The following is a 21,008-nucleotide window of genomic DNA, read 5'->3' as shown; positions in this document are numbered from 1 at the left end:
AGAGAGAGAGAGAGAGAGAGAGAGAAACATTGAGGTCAGAGACACACTGATTGGCTGTCTCCTGTATGCGCCCCAACTGGAGCCACGATCGAGCCCGCAACTAAGGTATGAGCCCTTGGCCAGAATCAAACCTGGGACTCTTCAGTCTGTGGGCTGACGCTCTAACCACTAAGCCACACTGGCCAGGGCCACCCACCCCTTTTCTTAATTCCTTTTTTGGACCATTACCCAGAAAGGGAAGAAAATAACTATATTCTTGGCTACTTTAGTACCTACCATTGTCAATTTCTGAGCCCTTAGTCCTATTACCAATGTCTTCAAAATTTTGCAGGCTACAGCTAATGGAAGGCTAATTACACTATCAACAGCACAATTAGGCAAAAAGGAACCAAGGGAGTAACACCTGGAAGATTCGCCAAACACCTGGGTAGGGGCCAAGGCCAGGCATGGCAAAACATCTCCTCTCCAACAAACATTCCTCCCTACTTCTAGTTTCCCTCACTGCTGCGATCGCACTTCAAAGCCACCTCTGAAGGAAGGAGGAGTGGAGAGGACTCTCCTTTCTCATCTGTAAACTTTGGGCTCTTCTGAAACAAAAAGTGTATTTTCATTCTAGCCCTGGCAATTCATCGCCAACTCTGTCTCTGCTTTTAAACAATGCACTATAGAAAGGACACATGAAGTTTTGGGAGAATTTCAAGCATTAGGAAATAAAAGCCCTGAAGGTTTAATTGCTAAACTTCTCAATGATCAGGATACCCAATTCCATGCACATAAAATAGATGTAAGATTAGAAGACTACTTTTATTCAGAAAATACAATTTCAACACAGGGCATAAACAAGTTAATTTAGGCAAAATCTATAAATGACAATGTAGTTTCTAAAGCAGTTTCACCTTTCTTCTACAATATAAATCAATACATAATTATCACAAAGAGTTTGGGATTTTCATTTTATATTTTGTATTCTTACCAACTTTAGGAGGGTTGAAAGGTGTATCTTTTAACCGCTTTTCCAATTCTGCAAGGGATGTGTTGTTAATAATATCCTGCAAACCAGTAAGCAGAGAATTACGAGTCTTTGTCATCTCAGTACAAACTATAGTAAAGAGATACTGCCCCCTTGTGTTCTTTAAAGAAACACAGGAATCATTGTTTATTCAACAAGAAAGAGAAGCAGCAAGTTGAATTTTCACCATACTGAAGATTTAGCCATATGAAAGAAGATTTGTACAGATGTGCTAAATATCTATAGACCTTGGGCGTGGAAGCTCTACTTGTTCTTACAGTGTGCTGACATTCATTTCACTCAGCTGTATAAAGTCACTTCACAAAGTAGCAAATGATTATACCTTTACCTGAATTTTCTTGATCAGAAAATATATAAAATAAGAAAAATAAAGGACAAAGTGTATGCATGTGTAACCTATTCAAAAATAATTATATATTTTAATGTTAAAAACTTACATTCAAAAATAATAAAGGGGGGAAAAACAATTCCACCACCCAAAGACAACCGCTATTCACATTTTGATATATTTCTTTCTAGTCTTTTTCCAATTTCTTTTTTTTTCCATTCTTTCTCTCCCTCTTTTTTTTTTTTTTTGGATGGATTTGAAAATAACACTTAAATAGACCAGAATTCCAAAGCTCTTAGTAGCAATTCTGAAAATTTCAAATATAGCTTATCATTGATAGTTCAAATTTTTAAAATACCTTAAAAGGTTGTGTGCTGGCCATCAATTTAGTATCCAAGAGTCTAAAAACAAAAGAATTTTTAATAGGGTAAACAAAATGTATATCAATATTCAAAATGTATTTTACTCAAATGAATAGCCTATTGTCTTAAAAGTGGACAAGGGAATTAAGCACATTAGCCATTGTGAGCCTGGTGCTGGCATCCCTGCAAGGTTACACTAGGAACTTAGTCCCCTCAACCAGGGACTTCATCAAGAGGCTGTGGAAGAGTCTACACTCTGCCATACACACAGCACAAATCCTGGATCTGCTTGTACCCTGATAGGGTGTGGACTACATTAATCTCAAGGGGAAGTCAAATCTCCTCATATGTTTTTACATGGTTCAAATACTGCTATAGGTGTAACATTGCCAAGCCATTACCATCTACCACCACTACCCAGGTTTGTACACCATAAACTCTGGGAAGGTCAAAATCTGCATTTGGTAGGTTCATGCTATTTAGTTATTTCTTACTGTTCTTTCAGTGACTGGAATACTAAAGGAGAGAGAGACTAATATAAAAACTTTTTTTTCACATAAATGTGAATACTAGATAATAGGATAGAAATACCCTGGCTACTCCACTGCCATGCCAGTTCCTCTTCAAATAGGCCCTCAAATGCACAGCCTAGCTCTGCAGGCTCCACATGGCTGGTATGTGATCTCTCAGACATGTGACATGTGGCATATCAAAATTATCATGTAATATTAACTCTGGAAAACACTAACAGGTAAAGGCACTGACTTAAAGTTGAGGAAAAAATCCCTAGCTAGACAGTTCTTGACTGACTACAGAATACTCTCAACTGGATAGTTCAACAATATCCAACTACACTCAACTATATATTCAACTATATCCAATATTCAACTTAATATTCTCAACTGGACACTTCACTGTGACAAGATACATCCAACATACAGGAAAGACAAGAGCCAACTCAAGAAAACTTGACCAGTTCTTCAAATATCAAGACGTGGGATGAGAAAAAAAGGAGTTGCTATTTTTACTCTCAGTTCAAATTCTGATATTAATGGAATAACAAAACCAGTCATCGAATATAAAAGTCAACCACCACAAACTTGAAGCTATTAAACTATTTCCCAGTTGATATGAAATGGGCCGTAATCATGATCTAACAGTTTCAATAAATTACTATATACCTATTTGTATTACACACGGTGTCCCCAAAAAATGTATACACACTTTGAATAATTACTAATTCTAATTCTAATGGGTTAAATCTGAAAAGAAAGAAATATCAATTGAGCTATGAGCTATAAAGTGTGTATACATTTCTTGGGGGACACCCATCATATATGCCATGATGACCATTTTAAATTAAAAAGAAATCCTGAAAGGAAGCTTACCTGGGGAAAACACATGTTGTCATCTCCTTAAATTCATTTAAGTCCTACAAAAACAAGAGAACAACTTGTTACAATTTTACTAATATACTTACAGCTTTAATAACATACATAAATATTTCTAGTCCCATTGGTCTCTTCTTAAACTAACTGCTAAACCTCACACAGGCCCTTTAAAGCTAAACTGCCAAACCCATTTCTAGTTAATAATTTTTTTTAAATCTTCATGATTTCCTCACTGATTGGGAATTATATCACCTGATATAAAACCTTTTCCTAACCAAAATTTAAGTGTTTTATGCCTGAAATAGGAGAAGAAAAAAGGTTTCTACTATATGTAGAAAACTTTCAATAATAGCTTTATTACACAAATTCATTATTATAGTGGGACTAGAAAAATTATTTAAATAAATGGTTTACACAGAAAATGGATACTATAAACTAGGTTATACTTTTATTGGGAACACCTTTGAAATATTGGTTAAAATTACCACTAAGTCCTGACCAGTTTGGCTCAGTGGTTAGAGGATCAGCCCCACGACTGAAGGGTCTCGGGTTTGATTCTGGTTGCAGGTTCGATGCCTGGCCCCAAGTTGGGGCCAACCAATTGATGTGTCTCTCTCACATCGATGTTTCTCTCTCTCTCTCCCTTTCTCCCTCCCTCCCCTTCTCTCTCTCTCTCTCTCCCCCCCTTCCACTCTCTCTGAAAAGCAATGGGAAAGATATCCTTGGGTGAGGATTTAAAAAAAAAGGGGAGGCTCTTCCTTAAAAGTAGCTCCAAAACAGGGAATCTTTAGTATACTTTTAAATGCATATTTTGGTACCAGTGTTTGTAAAAGTTCTATCATTTTACATAGGTTTTCTCATTTACATCACTGCTTCCAAAGACAGAGAAAAGAAAACCACTTTCTCCTTCTGACAATGATAGCACACCAAAAAGTTAAGTAACTTACTCAGGTTATCACACTGGTTTTATCCCTAGCATGGTTAGAAGTTATCCTAATCCACCTCCTACTCTGCAACAAATCATGTGCTCTTTTACTAGAATTTGAAACTAGTTTCATTCAAGGTAACATTTATTAAGTGTTTACCTACAAAGTGTTACGCTAAGCATTTAAACACAGACAATAACAAGGTTATACTCCTTGTCCAAGGAAGTAATCACCTAGAAGGAGAAGGCGGGGTAAGCTGTAAAGACAAAATTCATGCACCATAACAGGCACACAGTTCTATGGGAGGTCAGAAAAAGGGAAAGATCACCTGTTGAGCAAGGCAACAGACAGGGAAAACTTCCTGGAGGAGGCATAAGCTGGACCTTGGTAAGATAGGTAAAGTTGTATACAGCAAACATTGAGAAAGACTAGAGGAAATTCAAGTTGGAGGAAATTATATTACAAACACAGATATACAAAAACACCTTGCACTTCCCAGGGAACAAATGAGCCAGTCTGGCTGGGAATAAGGAGAGTATCAGTGGCTAGACCACACAAGGAGGTTGGGCCAGATCACAGAAAGCTTGATATGCCAAGCTAAAAAGAATCAACTGTATAAAAAAACAAAGAATGTGCAATTAGTTCAGAATTTTGAGCAGGGACAGTGATGTGAACAGAGCCACACATCAGAAGATTATAAAACTGACACAGTGGGAAAATACTCATTTGTTAAATCAATATTCTATGCTTCCTATGTGCCAAACTCTGCTTGATATCCAAAACACCTACAAACACAGTATTAAATACACTGTCCTCTTTCCTTACAGATAACTTCATTGCTTTAAAGGTCAAAAAGTCCTGAGAGAGGCAGCGAAAGACAAATATCACGTGATCTCGCTTATACGTGGAATCTAAAGAACTTAATAAACTGATGAACAGAATAGATTCAATGACATGGAAGCATAGATGAGACTGATGAATGTCAGAGGGATGGAGGAGGGCGGGTGGGTGGAGGGGGAGAGAGTAACCAAAGAATTTATGTGCATATATACACAACCCAAGGACATGGACAATGGTGGGGAGAGGGACTGGAGAGGGGGAACGAACGGGGTGGAACGGGTCATTGGGGAGAAAAAGGGACATCTGTAATATTTTAAACAATAAAAAAACTTAAAAAAAAGTCCTGAGAGAAGCTGCTACTTTGTTCTGTTTGGCCAATAAGAGATAAACATTACATCTTAGGTTTATACAGTGCAAATTCAGACCCATCACGTTTGTCTTGAGACTCACAAGTATGAAGTCTTTGAGTCCCAGAGGGTGATACAGTTGTCATGAAAAGCAGTGACAATTTTAATGTTGCAGAAATAGAACAAGGGGAGCAAGAGAGCCACTGTGGGCTGTGTTGGACTTTTCCAGAGGAAACTAATGAAGATGCTGATGGAACAATGTCCCCTAAGAAGTGGGAAGAACTGAGGCTTTGCAGATGTATAAATGAGACTAAACTCCAAAGTAGGTATCTTCCAATCCAGAAGGGATAAAAATATTAATCTGGTGGCAGTCTAAAGCAGGAGTTAGCAAACTATGGACCACAGGCTGAATCTGGCCAGCCACCTATTTTTTAAATAAAGTTTTATTAGAAAAAAGCCACACCCATTTCTTTATGCATCCTATGGCAGTTTTCAGGCTACAATAGCAATGTTGAAAGTTAAGACAGAATCTGTACAGCCTGGAAAGTCCAAAATACTTATTTTATCATTTGGTCTTTAAAGAAAAAGTCTACCAACCTATGATTTAAAGGATGGGCTGAAGGTTAAAGTGAGACAGGGAATTCTGTCTGAAGTTTGCTAAACTCCAGATGAAAAATAGGCTACTTGCAATTGAAATGAAAAGAACCCAAATGTAAGACACGGCATGGAAACCTAGCCGGTTTTGCTCAGTGGTTAGTGCGTCGGCCCCGGGACTGAAGGGTCCCAGGTTCGATTCAGACCAAAGGAATGTACCTCAGTTGCAGGCTCGATCTCTGGCCCAGTTGGGAAGTGTGCGAGAGGCAACCAATCGATGTCTCTCTCTCACATTGATGTTTCTCTGTTTCTCCCCCCCTCCACTCTCTCTAAAAATTAATGGAAAAAATATCCTTGAGTGAGAATTAACAAAAAGACAAAGAAAAAAAACCGGTTTGGTGACAGAATCATTTATAGTAAAGGAATTAGTAAAAGAAACTGGTTTAGAGTTAGTCAGAAGGAAAGAAAAGTAGTATAAGTTACATGTCTCCTTTGAAACATGTAAATTTTAAGCAACATTTAGTCTGAAGGCTCTCCAGGTGGAGAAGTGTGGAGTCCAGCATGAACTGTGTAGCTGGTTCCAAAGAGAGAATCACACCTGGAGAGACTAATGTCGGTGCCTTCAGCTAAAGTTATGAAAGTGAGACCATTAAATGACAGAAAATATGGAGAGAAAATAAAGTAGATGGGAGGACGAGTGAGATGAGGTCACATACAGTTGGTAAGAAGAGAGGAAGAGACAGAAGAGAAGCTCTTTCCCTGAGCCAAAGAAGCTCATGCTTTCATGCACTGAGACAACTTGACTCCAAGAGTGAAAAAACACCAAGGCCAACAGAAGATCTAAGGGAAGCAGCTTAGCAAGAGGTAATCAAGAACTTTGCAGGAACTAATCCAGTTCAACTGACCAAATGCATCACTCACCTTCTTGCTATGTTTAATGTTAGCAATAGCAAACAGGACAACCACACCTGTGGCTGAGGAACACCTACCCAGCACTAACTGAGCAAACCACTGACATTAAGATAAAACAAATGTTTAGCCTTGCTCTAGCAATGGCAGATGACTGAAGATCCCTTAAACTGGCCTTTATGTGCATCCCTTCAAAAATGTACAACCAAGTAAGAGGCAGGCTCTCTCTCTCTGAGAACATGCTACATATAAGGAAACAACAGTCAAGTAGAGAACATTTTCTCAGTAGTAAAGAACAGTGAATTTTCAACACAGGCTGACAAGTCGCTTACCTCGGGCAGAGGGCAGCAGAACTGATGAACTGTGTGCATAACATCCAAGAGCATATTGTGTCCAATAACAAGTTTTCCCTAAAGAAAGTCAAGGTTAGGAAATAGATTTCCAGGTACAAAATTATAGTGGGACTTAAGAGTGAAAATCCATGAGAATTTTCTACTAAACTTACTTTACCCCATTAAAAAAAGTATAGATATATACAAACAAGTAAATTAGGGTTGGTATCATTCTTTTTCAATTTGTGGGTGTTAAATACAGAATACAAAATAAAAGCTCCATATGGTTTTGATTTCATTGATCTTTTTCTTTGATTTTTATTAATCTTACCACCCACAAGAATCAGGAGTAGTAAATTTGATTGAAGAGCTCAAGTTGAAAAGGTAAAATCTGAAAACGCTAGGTCCCTTGCACTATTGAATAATTTGTGAACAAACTCCAAATACCTATTTTAGAACTGTGTTCTTTAAAACAACTCATTTATTTTTAAAAGATACATTCATAACAATGCTAAAAGATAAAAATAACTTTTCTAATTATAAACAGAATGAATTTTCATTTCTTTTATCATTTATGTCAAATTCATGGGGCATGTCCTTAAATACCATTTCCAATAAAATCATTGCTTTTCAACCAACTGAAATACAGTATGTGTACAATAAATTTATTCCATGTTGATAAAAATTAAACTACCAAAATGGAACATCAACTTAGATTTAGCTAGCCAGGTAACACCATTTTTAACATAAAGCATCAGATCACTACAATGGAGCTTTTTACTATATATCCCAGTGGACCTTCAGAGTAAGACTGCTTGACTCATAGGACTAAACATAATTCTTTGAAATAAGTAATTCTATACAAAATTTCCCAAATCTGACAAGCTGTCCTTTCGGCTCAGTGTTTGTGTACATTCTGAATACCTCTTCAATGCTAAAATATCAAGTACTGATTAAAACCACAGAAAAGAGATGGAAGGAACCCAAAATGAAATACAAACACAATAAAATCTAACTATATGATAAATGAATACCATAACCCCACTGAAGGAAGCTGGGAAGAAAAGAACTATGAAAACAGCATCGTGACTAGATGTTGTCAGGCTAAGGACAAAAAGACCTGCTCATGAATGCTGCAGCCTACTCAGTGAACACATTTCTCACAAGGTATGAGTAGTAATTCCAAAACTTTTTATGTGTATACCAGATTTAAACAAATACGTATAATGCAGATTAAGAACTAGATTTCCCACTGTTGGAAAAAAGTTACAAATAAGAAGAAAGAGTAGGCTAAAAATAAACCCTATGGTGTTGGATTGGAATCTGAGCTATCACTACAAATGCATGGTTTTTTATATATGTATGACAGGAGGACATATGGTATCATTATTAGCGCCGTCCAGTGAGGGGGGCCTAGAAGTAATACCACCACAGTAGTAACCTAGTGACAGATCTTGGTTTCTAAACACCATTCTCCAATTAATGGAACCAGGGCTCTTTGGATAAGTCACTGATTCAGAGCTAAGGCAGGGAAAATACAAGGTGAGTCTGGAACATCTTGTGATGCCAGAAAGTAATTAAATGCTTAAAAAAGAATAGGGGGTTGTTCAAAGGACACAGGAGCCAACCTAACCAAGCTCTAATAGCCAAAGGTAGTACAAGTTGAGCAACAAAATGAACAATAAAAATACTACATTATAATCTGTAGAAGAAATATATTGCCCTGAGTCCATACTCATATACATTTTTTAAACAATTAAATAAACAGGAAAGAAGGGAGGGCTCTTCCTTATAAAAGAATTCCAAGAACAAAGAAAGAGGGAAATATAAACTCGCCATTACAACATCAAGAGTAATAATGGCCGCAGATAAGGTCCACTGATAGATGGTATATTAGTGGGCAAAAGTTTGAGAAAAAATAGATTTTCATAGTCCCAAGTATCTCCCCTGAGATATTTATTAGCCACAAAGGGAAAAGTAGTAACTTCACAGTGTATAAATCTAGCTGGCACAGCAAGTGATCAAGGTCAACATTATAAACTATCATTTCTGTGGTACTCTTGCATAAACTGTATATCCTCAGTCTAATCATAAGAAAAGATCAGACAAATAAATCCAAATTGAGGGACATTTGACAAAATGAAATCAATACTATTTAAAAATATCAAGGTTATAAAAGACAAAGAAAGACTGAAGGAGATTAAGGAGAAATAACAAGTAAATGTAATGTGGGATCCTAGATAAAATCATCAACAGAAAAAATACTTAGTGGAAAAACTGGTGAAATTCAAATAAGGTCCATAGTTTAGTTCATAATATTGTGCCAAGGTTACTTTCCTGGTTCTGATAACTGTATGGTTATATAAAATGTTAACATTGGGGTAGCTAGGTAAGGAATATATAGAAACACTCTACTATTTTTTCAATTTTGCTGTGAGTGTAAAATTAAAAAAAAGTTTTTAAAACTATAGAAAACAGATTTACTACTAAGAGTGACAGGAAAAGAATTTGGTGTGACATAAATATTTCATAGTATTTACTGTTCGCTAGCTCTATAGAGCTTAACTTAAAATGTTAGCATTTTTAAGGTATGTGACTTTTAAATTTTAAATGTCTGCATCATCAATAAATAGGGCTTTTTTTCATAGTATGGTTTATGACATAAACTACCAAAAGTCAGCAACATACTACGAATTATTCTGTAGAAGACAAAAGAGAGAAAACACAAAGGCACAGCAAGGTAAGGTATCTGAATTTGTACAAGGTGAACAAATATCCCAGCTAACTAAACTATCATGGCTACAAGAGAACTCAAAGCCAACTGATATCCCACATCTCTGTATTTTAGGGCCAGCCTCAGTCAAGCCAACTACTTATCTGAAGAATGCCAGCTAAGTATGTATAATGTAAGCAAATGTGACCAGAAACTCTGCTTTTCTAGATACCTGTGATCTTAGCCACTTCTAAAGAGACTCACATCTTTGTTTCTCTCCAGGCTCATCCAACTTACTATTCCATTCTGATTATCCTGCTTACTTTAGAGAAGGAGCTCCTAGTGAGCTCTTCTATAAGTTCTATTTACCCCCAGCTGAGGACAGTGGTGTGCCTCCCCTCAAGTACTCCTGTTTTGACAAGTCTACACCTGGTAGTGAGACAGCCACAGAACTCTGAGAGGGTCTCTACCGCCTTAAAGCTTCCATGATGCAAAGCTCAACATCTAAGGGACAAGATAAGTCCTTCTCCAGGGAAATTATTCCTTCTCCCAAGGCCAACTACTCAAGGAAAGAAATGCAATTTAGCATCCAACTAAGTAGTCTGGCTTGGACATGTAATTCACGAAACCACCAGCAGCATGACCCAATTTATCTATGCAAGATGTGGATGCCTCTTTTCCAAAAGGACTTAGAAAACAAGAAAAAATGTCTATCATATATATCACAAAAACCCTCTAGCACATTTACAAAAATGGTAAACACATTTTAAAACATCAAATATTATTAAGGCTATCACATATAAGATTCCATTACAGTTATGTGAAAAAACTCAACAGACAATTATTTCTATCCTCCAGATTTTTCTAATTAAGGGAAAAAACACCTTCAAAAACCTGACTGTTTCTCCCCATATTCCTTATTTCCTTATCCCACTTCTTTATTGGTTTTGAAAGTAATAAATATTCATTTCATGTAGCAGTATAAGGACCTCATAATATAATCCTCCAATGCATTTTACGAGAAAAGTTTTCTGAAAAAATGCTTTGGATTAAAAAATAGTGACACAATTATGATATCACACGAAGCATATCATAACAACAGTCTACCTTTATAAAGTCCTAACTTCTTCCTCCTACCAGGTAGACACTCTAAATGTAACCAAATGATTAATTTGCAATGATAACTAGGCATTTCACCTTGAATGTTATGTTCTAGAATCTAGTTAAAAACAAAAAGTCTGGTTTACTTACCGAATTAGCAATGGCATGAATGACTCTGGAAAATCCCACAGCATCATTCAGTTCTTCCTAATTTAAAAGAAACAAACAAAAAAAACCCTATTCATTTACATATATTCCTATGTTTGAATGGGTTAAAACCTAGCCTCCTCCACAAAAAAAGCACTGAAATTTTATTGTGAATTAGCTTTAGTTTCACATGCTTTGCATCTATCATTCCAAACAAATGCATCTGAAATGACTTATGGTATTCCTTTTTTTCTGTTTTAGAAAGTGGAATGAGCACATAGCAAATTATTTAAGTTACTAAAATAACAGTGTCTAGGGTTTACCATCACTTCACATTACTTGTTGAAATTCCCAAGTCTATCAAGCCATCTTAAAAAACACAAACTTTCGCCCTGGCTGGTGAGGCTCAGGTAGTTGGGTGTTTGTCCAATGCACCAAAAGGCGTTGACAGTGGGTTCAATTCCCAGTCAGGCCACATGCCTGGGTTGCAGGCTCAGTCCCTGGTAGGGGGTGTGCAGGAGGCATCCAATCAAAGTTTTGTTCTCACATCAATATTTCCTCTCTCTCCCTTTCTCTCTCTCTAAAAATCAATTTCAAAAATCTTAAAAAAACAACACAAACTTTTAAAGGCTGCCACCTGCTGGCCAAATTCAATACTGCATTAAGTACTTAGGACATCCATTCAGCAGCTGACTGATCAAAACAGCATTCGCATAACCGTGGTCAGTGTGGCCCAGTGGTTAGAGTGTCAGCTCACACACACTGAAGGGTCTTGGGTTTGATTCCCAGTCAAGGGCACATACCTGGGTTGTGGGGTTGATCCCCTCCCCAAACTTGGCACATGTGGGAGGCAGCCAATCAATGTAAGACACATCGATGTTTCTTTCCCTCTCTCTCTCTCTCCCCCCTCCTCCCTTCCACTCTTTCTAAAAATCAATGGAAAAAAAATCCTCAGGCGAGGATTAACAACAAAGAAATAGCATTCCTATAATTCTTTATTTTGCTCCTTGTTGAAAGCATTTTTATAAAATTTTTATAGTAAGCACTCTGAAACTTATTCCCATTCAGTTTCGTCTTTCCTATTTCCTTCCTAATGCCATTTAAATAGGCTGAATTTCTTTCTTTCTTTTTTAAATATATCTTTATTGATTTCAGAGAGAGGAAGGGAGAGAGAGAAAGACAGATAGAAACATCAATGATGAGAGAGACATTGATCAAGCCCGCAACCCGGGCATGTGCCCTGACCGGGAATCGAACCCCGATTGCCTGGATCCTAGGTCAACGCTCAACCGCTGAGCCATGCCCAGCCAGGCTCTCTCCTATCTTGAAACCCCCTCAACTCTAAGCTCCATGCAACTACTTACTCTTACTTCTCCTTGTTTCTTCACACCTAAATTACTTTAAAGACTTCTCTCCACTAACTAGCTCCAGTTTAACTCCCAGGTACTTACAGCCTCCTGCTCTCTGGCATCCCCCTCACTGAAACTTCTCACCTCCCAAGGCTAACTAGTATTAATAAGGATGTGGAGAAACTGGAACACTTGTGACCTGTTGGTAGGAATGCAAAGTGGTATACTTGATATGTAAAACAGTACGGAAGTTCCTCAAAAAAATCAAACACAGAATTTCCATTTGATCTAGCAATTCCACTTCTGGGTATATACCCAAAAGAACAGAAAGCAAGAACTCCAAGAGATACTTGTATATCTATGTTCACAGCAGCATTATTCACAAGAACAAAAAGGTTCAAGCAACCCAAGTGTTCATCGACAGATGAATGGATAAAGAAAATGTGGTATAGCTATACAATGGGATATTATTTACCCTTAAAAAGAAAGGAATTCTTGCCCAGCCAGCATAGCTCCTGGGTTGAGCATCAACCTATGAACCAAAAAGGTCATGGTTCAATTCCTGGTCAGGTCACATGCCTGGGTTTCAGCCTCAGTCCCCAGTAGGGGGCATGCAGGAGGCAGCCAATCCAATGACACTCTCTCATCATTGATGTTTCTCACTCTCTCGCTTCCTCTCTCTGAAATCAATAAAACCATATTTTTAAAAAAGAAAGGAATTCTGACATACACTATAATATAGATGAACCTTGAGGACTTAAGACAGTAATACTGTATGATTTCACTTATATGAGGTACCTAGAGTAGTCAAATTCAGAGAGAGAAAGTAGAAGAGTGATTACCTGGGGCTGTCAGGAGGAGGAAATGGGGAGCTGTTGTTTAATTGGTACAGAGTTTCAGTTTTGCAGGATGAAAAGACTTCTGGAGATGGATGGTGTTGATGGTTGCACAACAATCTGAACATACTTAACACTATGGAACTGTACACTTAGAAATAGTTAAGATGGTGAATTATGTGTTATGTGTATTTTATCACAATTAAAGTTAAAAAAATTTAAGAATATTTAAAAAAGAAAAACTCCCAAGACTAAACCCAAATGGTCCTTACCCCTTCTCTAAAGTATCAGACACAGTTGACATGCCCATCTTCAAACAGTCTCTTCCCTTGTCTGCTGTGTCACAATAGTCTCCTGACATTTTTCTACTTCTGCTTATCATTTGAATGCTGATGGTCTTCAGAATCTTGCACTAAGTCCTCATCGCATTGCTCATGCATGCTGCTCTAATCCAGTCCCAGTGTCTCTGCCAACGACAACCAAGTCTAACCCTCATCTCTCTCCTATATTCCAGAACAACTCTGCCTACAGGACACCTACCCTTGGATGTCCCAAAGACATCTAAAACCTTATCAGATCATAAACAGAATATAATCTCTTTTACACTGTAGGCAGAAAGCTCTACCATAGTACCCTGGTGACCCTGCACATATCCAAATAGGCCACACAGGCAAAGGCTTAAGCTGCAATTAATCTGCATCTTGGTGAAACACCCCAGGAGGAGAGGATGGGAGGCAGAAGCTTACAAGGAGCTGCTAATATGCCATCTCCTCCCCCACCTCCTTCTCTCCTGGGAGGCCTAGATAGTTTCTCATTACCTCCCAGGTTCTGATGAGGCATGGGACTTTCTGCCTCACTCCACACGCACACAAAGCTGCAAGATATAAAAGCACTTAGCTGCACTCTAGAATCTCAATAATGAAGTATCCACAACTCACGCTGCAGTCACCTGGCCTTTTTTTCAGTGTTGCCTTTTTAATGTGTGGGAATGAGGACCACATGCACCTGGCACCTTTGCCTGATCTTCCTTCTCTATGTAAGTAACAAACCATCTAAATCTAAAACGGCTTATTGTGTCTTTGCTCGTTGAATCGGTCAGATGCGGCCTGCCTTATATATCTGTGAACTTGCCATCCATCCACCCATACGCAAGCCCTACTCCACCTGTGTTCCCCCACCAGTGTCGCTCCAGCCCACTCCATCTAAGGGAACTGACGTCAGTCTACCCAGTTGCTCAACTTCAGGCTTGAGCATCTTTCTTCTTCTCTCTTCCTCTTTCACTGCCCACATTCAATCACAAATTCCACTGATTCTACCTTCTAAATATCTCCAGATTTCACCTAAACTGCTACTAACTATTCTATTCCAGGTCACTGATATCTCTTAGCTATGTTATTCCACAGCTTAAATGATCTCCCTGCCTCTAGTCTTACTTGAAGCCATTCTCTAGAGAGTAACCAAGATGATGTTCCAACAATGCAGATATGACCATGTCATTCTAATCTGTCAAACCATATGTTCTAAACTTTGTTTTAGGAAAACTAGTAACTTGCCTGAAATCAGACATAGCGATATTAGTTAACAGGCAATGAAGATCAGTGGGACATAATCCTAATGATAATCAAGAACACTTTTTTTTTTAAATCCTACCCAAGGATATTTTTTCCTTGCTTTTTCAGAGAGAGTGGGAGAGACAGAGAGAGAAACATCGATGTGAGAGAGACACATCAATTGGCTGCCTCCCGCACACAGCCGGGGATTGAGCCTGCAACTGAGGTATGTGCCCTTGACCGGAACTGAACCCGAGACCCTTCAATCCACAGGCAGACGCTCTACCCACTGAACCAAACAGGCTAGGGTAAGAACACTTTTTTCAAGACTGCTTCATATAAGGGAAGACTGGTCAACCATGTTGGACCTACTTTGTTGGCTATGTTTAAATACTTAACTTTAAATTCCCCTTGTTCTATTCTGGATTTTCCTACCAATTCAATTTCTCTACGGTATAAAACTAATCATTAAACTGAATCCAACATATGATCTACAAATATAGAGCAAGGTACTATGTTGCCATTTCTCACCCAAAGGAAACGAACTAACTCAGTTACCTGCTCTTTAGCATGTTTCTGCTGCTCTCTTCTTTTGCGTTCTTCTTCATCCACTTTGCTGACAACTATGTATCGCTCTTTCTAAAAGACATAAAGCCGACATACAATTTTCTGGAAGCAACTTGACCCAAAAAAATCCAGAATTCTGCTACCATTAAAAGTTATCGTTTTTATCTCTTCACAATCTTTCATGGGCTAAACACAATGAAAGGATTTTTAAATGCCACCAAAAGCTGAGTTGATGCATTACAAACCAAAATTCCGCCTCTGTGTTTCCATGACATCTTCTCATGGATGACTAATCCAATCCAATAGATGTCAGTTAAAAGCATCAACAGACTATGAGAATAAGACACTTTCCACAATAAACACTAAGAAATTACATTGCATCTAAACATGAATTTCTAAACAGTTGGTTTTAAAATAATATTTCTACATCATATTTTCGTTAATATATAAAAAAAATCCTGAATTTTCTGGTAATCTGTCAGATAACTAGTATCTTCTTCCTCATGTATTGCATTTTTTATCAATTAAACACACCATAAAACCTCCTATGTGAAAGTTTGAGATTTATCTTCTAGCAAGACTGTTTTTTAATTCACTTAATCTCTTATATAATTTGCACCCAACTTGAGCAACAAATAAATTCTAAAATCCTAAAATTCTGCAAAGGGAACCCACCATCAGCCAACGATTACCCATCATGATTCTATCAGTGCACGTTGGGAATATGTGACAATACCTATGCATACGCTTATGCCCTAAATTCTAAAATTTAATTTTGCTTGCCCACTTAACAGAAAGCCTTCTTTTCATGTACATCATCATGACTTTCTGTTATAATTAGAACTCGTACTAACATTTGCATGCTTTCAAGTTTACAAAACCTGTTCATTCCCATTTACCCAGTAAATTAGCATAAAAAAGCTATCAGAAGGTACAGATCAGCATTACCATGCTCATGTATACAAACGAGGAAAATGAGGCTTAGAGAGGTTCAATGAATTGCCCAAGGTCACCCAGCTCAAAAATAACAGGGCCAAGAAGTGAATTCTGACTTTTGACATATCACTGTATCACTGCACGTGTTTGTTAGCCCTGGGTAACTCTTGAGGTTACCTTTTCAGTTTCTAAAGTCTCAACGTGAATGCCTTTGGGATACCTAAAGAAAAGGGAAAAAACATAACATCAGCAGAGAAAACAATGACAGCTAAAATCCTAAGCATTTTAAAAGCAACTATATAGCTATAATTTAATTAAATGAAGTTCTATTAAATATGAAATTAGTATTACTTTGATAAAGACTTTATAGTAAGCCTATTCCATAATATTTCAGCTGCTAAATGTTCCCCTATCTTTGCCCTTAAACACACAGGAATGTATCTGACTTCAAGTTAATTTTTTTAGGACTTAGGCATTTTCTGAAATGTCTTACATCACATAACACTGTCAACTCATTACCACATAGTCAAATCTTTCTTCCAAATGTAATAATGTTTACTTTCTAACTCATTTTGAAGGTCTTTTTAGGTTGTATGGGTACACACAGGAGGTTTGAGATGAATTAACTCTAGTTTGGCATGGTTGTTTGTACCAGCCAAGAGGGATCTGGCATCCACATGAAGTTGCAAGCATAATATGAAAGAAAAGAAGCCTGATCAAAGGACAATGGCCCTTTCCTGTTATGTTAAAAGTAAATCTCTGGTATACACGTCATTGGCAGATTCTAATGGAAGAATAAGAACCCCAAACAAAGTCAAATGCAAACATCAAATACTGATGGCCAATTTTGGAGTTAGAGATTCACTTGAAAACAGAATGAAACCAATGGAAACATCCCTAGACAAATATACACCCAACATTTTAGATAATATTTCAGGGGATTTCACAGACCTCCTAAAACCCATCCATTGTCTAACTTCTGCTTTAGAAAAAGAATTCAGCTGAGTATTTCCTAGGTCTTTTTTTTTTTTTTTAATGTTTTTACTGATTTTTTAGAGAGAGGAAAGAGGAGAGAGAGAGAGAGAAACATCGATGACATAAAGACAACACATCAATCTGCTGCCACTCAAACACCCCCTACTGGGGATAGAGCCGGAAACCCAGGCATGTGCCCTGACCAGAAGTCTAAACGGGGGCCTCTTAGTTCATAGGTTGACACTCAACCACTGAGCCATGCCAGCCGGGCTTTACTAGGTCTTAAAACCAAATGTTTACCTTATAATTTAAAGAACAAAAACATTGCACACCCAGAACTTAACAGACAAAGCCAAAATGATAATTAAAAGAAATTTTAGAAGGTTTTAAATCATCTATTAAAAAGCAGTAACACAGCCCTGGCTGGTGCTGCTCAATGGTCAGAACGTAGGCCAGCACACCAAAAGGGTCACAGGTTCAATTCCCAGTCAAGGGCACATACCTGGGAGCGAACTAGTCGATGTGTCTCTTTCACACAGATGTTTCTCTCCCCGCACCCCCTCCTTCCACTCACTCTAAAGATCACTGGAAAAAATATCCTCAGGTGAGGATTAACAACAACAACAAAAAACAATAACACTACTCTGGCCTGGTAGTTCAGTTGGTTAGAGCATCATCCCAATATGCTAAGGTTGCAGGTTCGATCCCTGCTCAGGGCACATACAAGAAATACAAGCAGCAACCAATGAATGCATAAATAAATGGAACAACAAACTGATGTTTCTTTCTCTCTCCCTCTCTTAAAAATCAATTTAAAAAAAATTTTTTTAAAAGCATAACAAACAAAATAAAGTTGGTATTCAACTTAAGAAAATAGGAGGAAATAAAATAAAGCACTGCACAATAACGTAGAATTGTCAAATCACCAGGTACTGTAAGATTCTATAAATTAAATGAGGGCTAAGAGATTATATTTAGTTTTTAAATCCTGGGTCTCTCACAGAGCTCTTGCATGTAATATAAACACTTACTTCCAGTTCAAAGTCTGATAAATTAGTTTTCTTTGGAACCTATTAAAACAAAAGGAAAAATATTGGTCTTGGCTCATTAAAAGAAAATCCTAACTGATCAAGCACTGGTAAGGAAGGACATTTATTTTTAAAAAAGATTTCAATAAAAGTGACAGGTAATATGCAAACAAAATAGGCAGGTTGTTTGAGGATTCCTCACCACCTGTGTTCATCAAAATGTTCTTTAATATTACTATACCACCTTTATAGAAGAGGTAGGAGTTCCTGTCTAACCAAAGTATGGTTTATATAAAGAGAGTTTAAGGTAGACAGATGCATTTAAACACTCTTGTGGAGCTAGTCACAAAGTAAAAAGTAGGATGCTAAAGTTAAGACTCTGAAACACTGGTGTTTATTTACTACAGAAAAATTAAAAGCATAAAAGTAGTTTGAGAGTAAATTCTTCTCTTCTGAAGTCTTTATGCATTAAGTACTACTCAAGGCTAAAATAATTATGCTACTCTTGAGCATAACTTTAAACTGAAGTTGCACAACAATTTTTTCCTCTCCAGGATGGAACAAAGCTTTCATTCAGTGTCTCAATAAACCATCATCCCCACTGTATTAATGTTAAAGTTAGAGCTTAAATCTTGGGAAGGATGATTGCAATAAAAACACTATTTATGAAGGTGTTTTTCTGTTTTGTTTTGTTTTAATACATTTTTCTATTTCTCATTTTATTTATTTTTTTATTGTTGACAGTATTACAGATGTTCCTCCAATTTTTCCCCCTTTCACTCTCCTCCTCCCAGCCCCTGCCCCACCCCACCCCAGGCCTTCACCACACCATTGTCTGTGTCCATTAGTAATGCATATATGTATATAAGTTCTTTGATTAATCTCTTCCCGTCTCCCCAGTCCCTCCCCTCTGAGATATGTCAGCCTGTTCCATGCCTCCCTGCCTCTGGAGCTATTTTGTTCATTAAGACCAAATACAGCACATGCCATAAATCATCTACCTTTCCCCAAAAGAAACACGTGAAAAGGTTAAGGGTAACTAACCCCGTGCATGGGTCTAAATCCAAGTTCTTATTGTCTTCACTTTGTAACAAATCTTCTATTTTCTCTCTGAGGAATTAAAATAAAAACATGACTGTAAATATCTTTAAGGGATAAAGTCAGCAACCAACAGAATAACCATACTCAAAAGCCATCTAAATATAAGAACATATGACAATATGACTTTACCGTATCATGTTATAACTTTTTAGTTCAATAAGGCCTAAAGAAAAATAATTTATTTTGGCATATTCTTTTTGTTATTGCTGTTATCAATGAATTGATGACAACCCCTCAAGGCTACATCACTACAAGTGATCTAAACTTTTACTTTTCTAGTAAAGCAGTTATACTGGTAAGTAAACTAAGCAAGTCTAGATGTTCCTTCAATGGCACATTGGCTTGTCAGAAGCTTCACTGTCAAAGAAAAATGCATGGACATGTTACAAATACCTGGACGGGCCTGTTTCATTGCTCTGCCTTCAGAGGAACTGGACAGTGGCTATTAGGCCTTTGTAGAAGGTCTTCCCAGTGACATGTGACAAGTCTAAGTACAGTACACAGAACCCTATTTACAATGTGCTGCTGTCACACAAATTTAGATAAGCCATAATTAAATCCTGTCAATCACATCACACCTCCGTGTATACTGTGTATGTGCAATGCAGGTTCAAGATACAGATGTCAGTCCTGCCCCCGATACACATTATGCAATGCACACTTGGTTCCAGTTTAGGAACTTACACCACTTGGTCAATAAACTTCTTCTGATCCTCAGGAATCGTCACAGGACATTTTGATGTGTTAGGAGACACATATGATAGAGCTCCTGCACCGTTGGACTGTAAACGTTTTTCATCATACTGCTCTCTTAACTGTCTTTCTTCTTCCTGATTTAAATATGGAATTCCTAAACATAGTTTTTTAAAGAAATGTATTAGTAGAAGTAACTGTTTAACATAAAAATTGTTTAACAAACCAAAGAACCTAAAATATTCAGGAAAGACTTACCATATTTAACTATATCTCAAAAAAATCTACAGAAAAAGCAAATGATTTTGAAATATGTTTGTCTATTCATGCACTCCATTCATTTATTCTTCTTTTAACAAATTTTTATTTGGCACTTATGCTATTCCAGGAGCTGTATGAGGCACTGGGGAATCTAACAGTGAGCAAAGTAGATGCATTCTACTCTGAAGTAAAAGGAATGAGTTCAGCCAGAATGATCAGAGAAGGCCACTGTGAGTGACTACCCAAAGCAGAGTGAATCAGACACGCAAAGAACTGGGGGAAGAGTACTTCCAGTGGGGAAGTAAGTATAAATGTACTGAGGACAGAAATTGCTTGGGCTTTTCCAAAAACAGCAAGGAAGTTGGTGTGGCCAGAACACAATGAACAGGAGAATGGCATGACGCCAGGCTGGAGAGAGGATGAGCAAGATTACGCAGGCCCTTACAGGCCACAGTAAAAACGTATCATATTCTAAGCAGTGGGATGCCATTAGAAGATTTTAAACAAGATAATTACATCACCTGCTTCATGTTTTAAAAAGATCACTTGAGCTCTGGCCAGTCTGGTTAAGTGGTTAGAACAGCAGCCCTCGGACTGAAGGGTCCCAGGGTTCGATTCCAGCCAAGGCCGTGTACCTTGGTTGCAGCTCATCCCCAGCCCCAGTCAGGGTACATGTGGGAGGCAACCAATCT

At 37.7% G+C, this 21,008-nt stretch overlaps 1 protein-coding gene across 3 annotated transcripts in view; it reads right to left on the bottom strand.

Moving 5' to 3' along the window:
* PARN (poly(A)-specific ribonuclease) overlaps positions 1-21,008 on the bottom strand; it is a 138,790-nt gene that overhangs the window by 104,978 nt on the left and 12,804 nt on the right. For all 3 annotated transcript variants that reach the window (XM_016196223.2, XM_016196225.2, XM_016196224.2), the window contains 10 exons: positions 20,047-20,212; positions 19,306-19,371; positions 18,265-18,303; positions 16,436-16,478; positions 15,314-15,394; positions 11,024-11,080; positions 7,060-7,137; positions 3,109-3,152; positions 1,717-1,759; positions 974-1,049 (listed from right to left, as the gene is read on the bottom strand). In XM_016196223.2, coding sequence (XP_016051709.1) covers positions 974-1,049; positions 1,717-1,759; positions 3,109-3,152; positions 7,060-7,137; positions 11,024-11,080; positions 15,314-15,394; positions 16,436-16,478; positions 18,265-18,303; positions 19,306-19,371; positions 20,047-20,212 — 693 coding nt within the window. The remainder of the gene's footprint in view (positions 1-973; positions 1,050-1,716; positions 1,760-3,108; positions 3,153-7,059; positions 7,138-11,023; positions 11,081-15,313; positions 15,395-16,435; positions 16,479-18,264; positions 18,304-19,305; positions 19,372-20,046; positions 20,213-21,008) is intronic.

The sequence above is a fragment of the Miniopterus natalensis genome, chromosome 3 (genome assembly GCF_054644295.1).
Source record: "Miniopterus natalensis isolate mMinNat1 chromosome 3, mMinNat1.hap1, whole genome shotgun sequence".
Lineage (NCBI taxonomy): Eukaryota > Metazoa > Chordata > Mammalia > Chiroptera > Miniopteridae > Miniopterus > Miniopterus natalensis.
The sequence above is the reverse complement of the archived record's forward strand: the minus strand, read 5'-3'. Positions and strand labels throughout refer to the sequence as shown.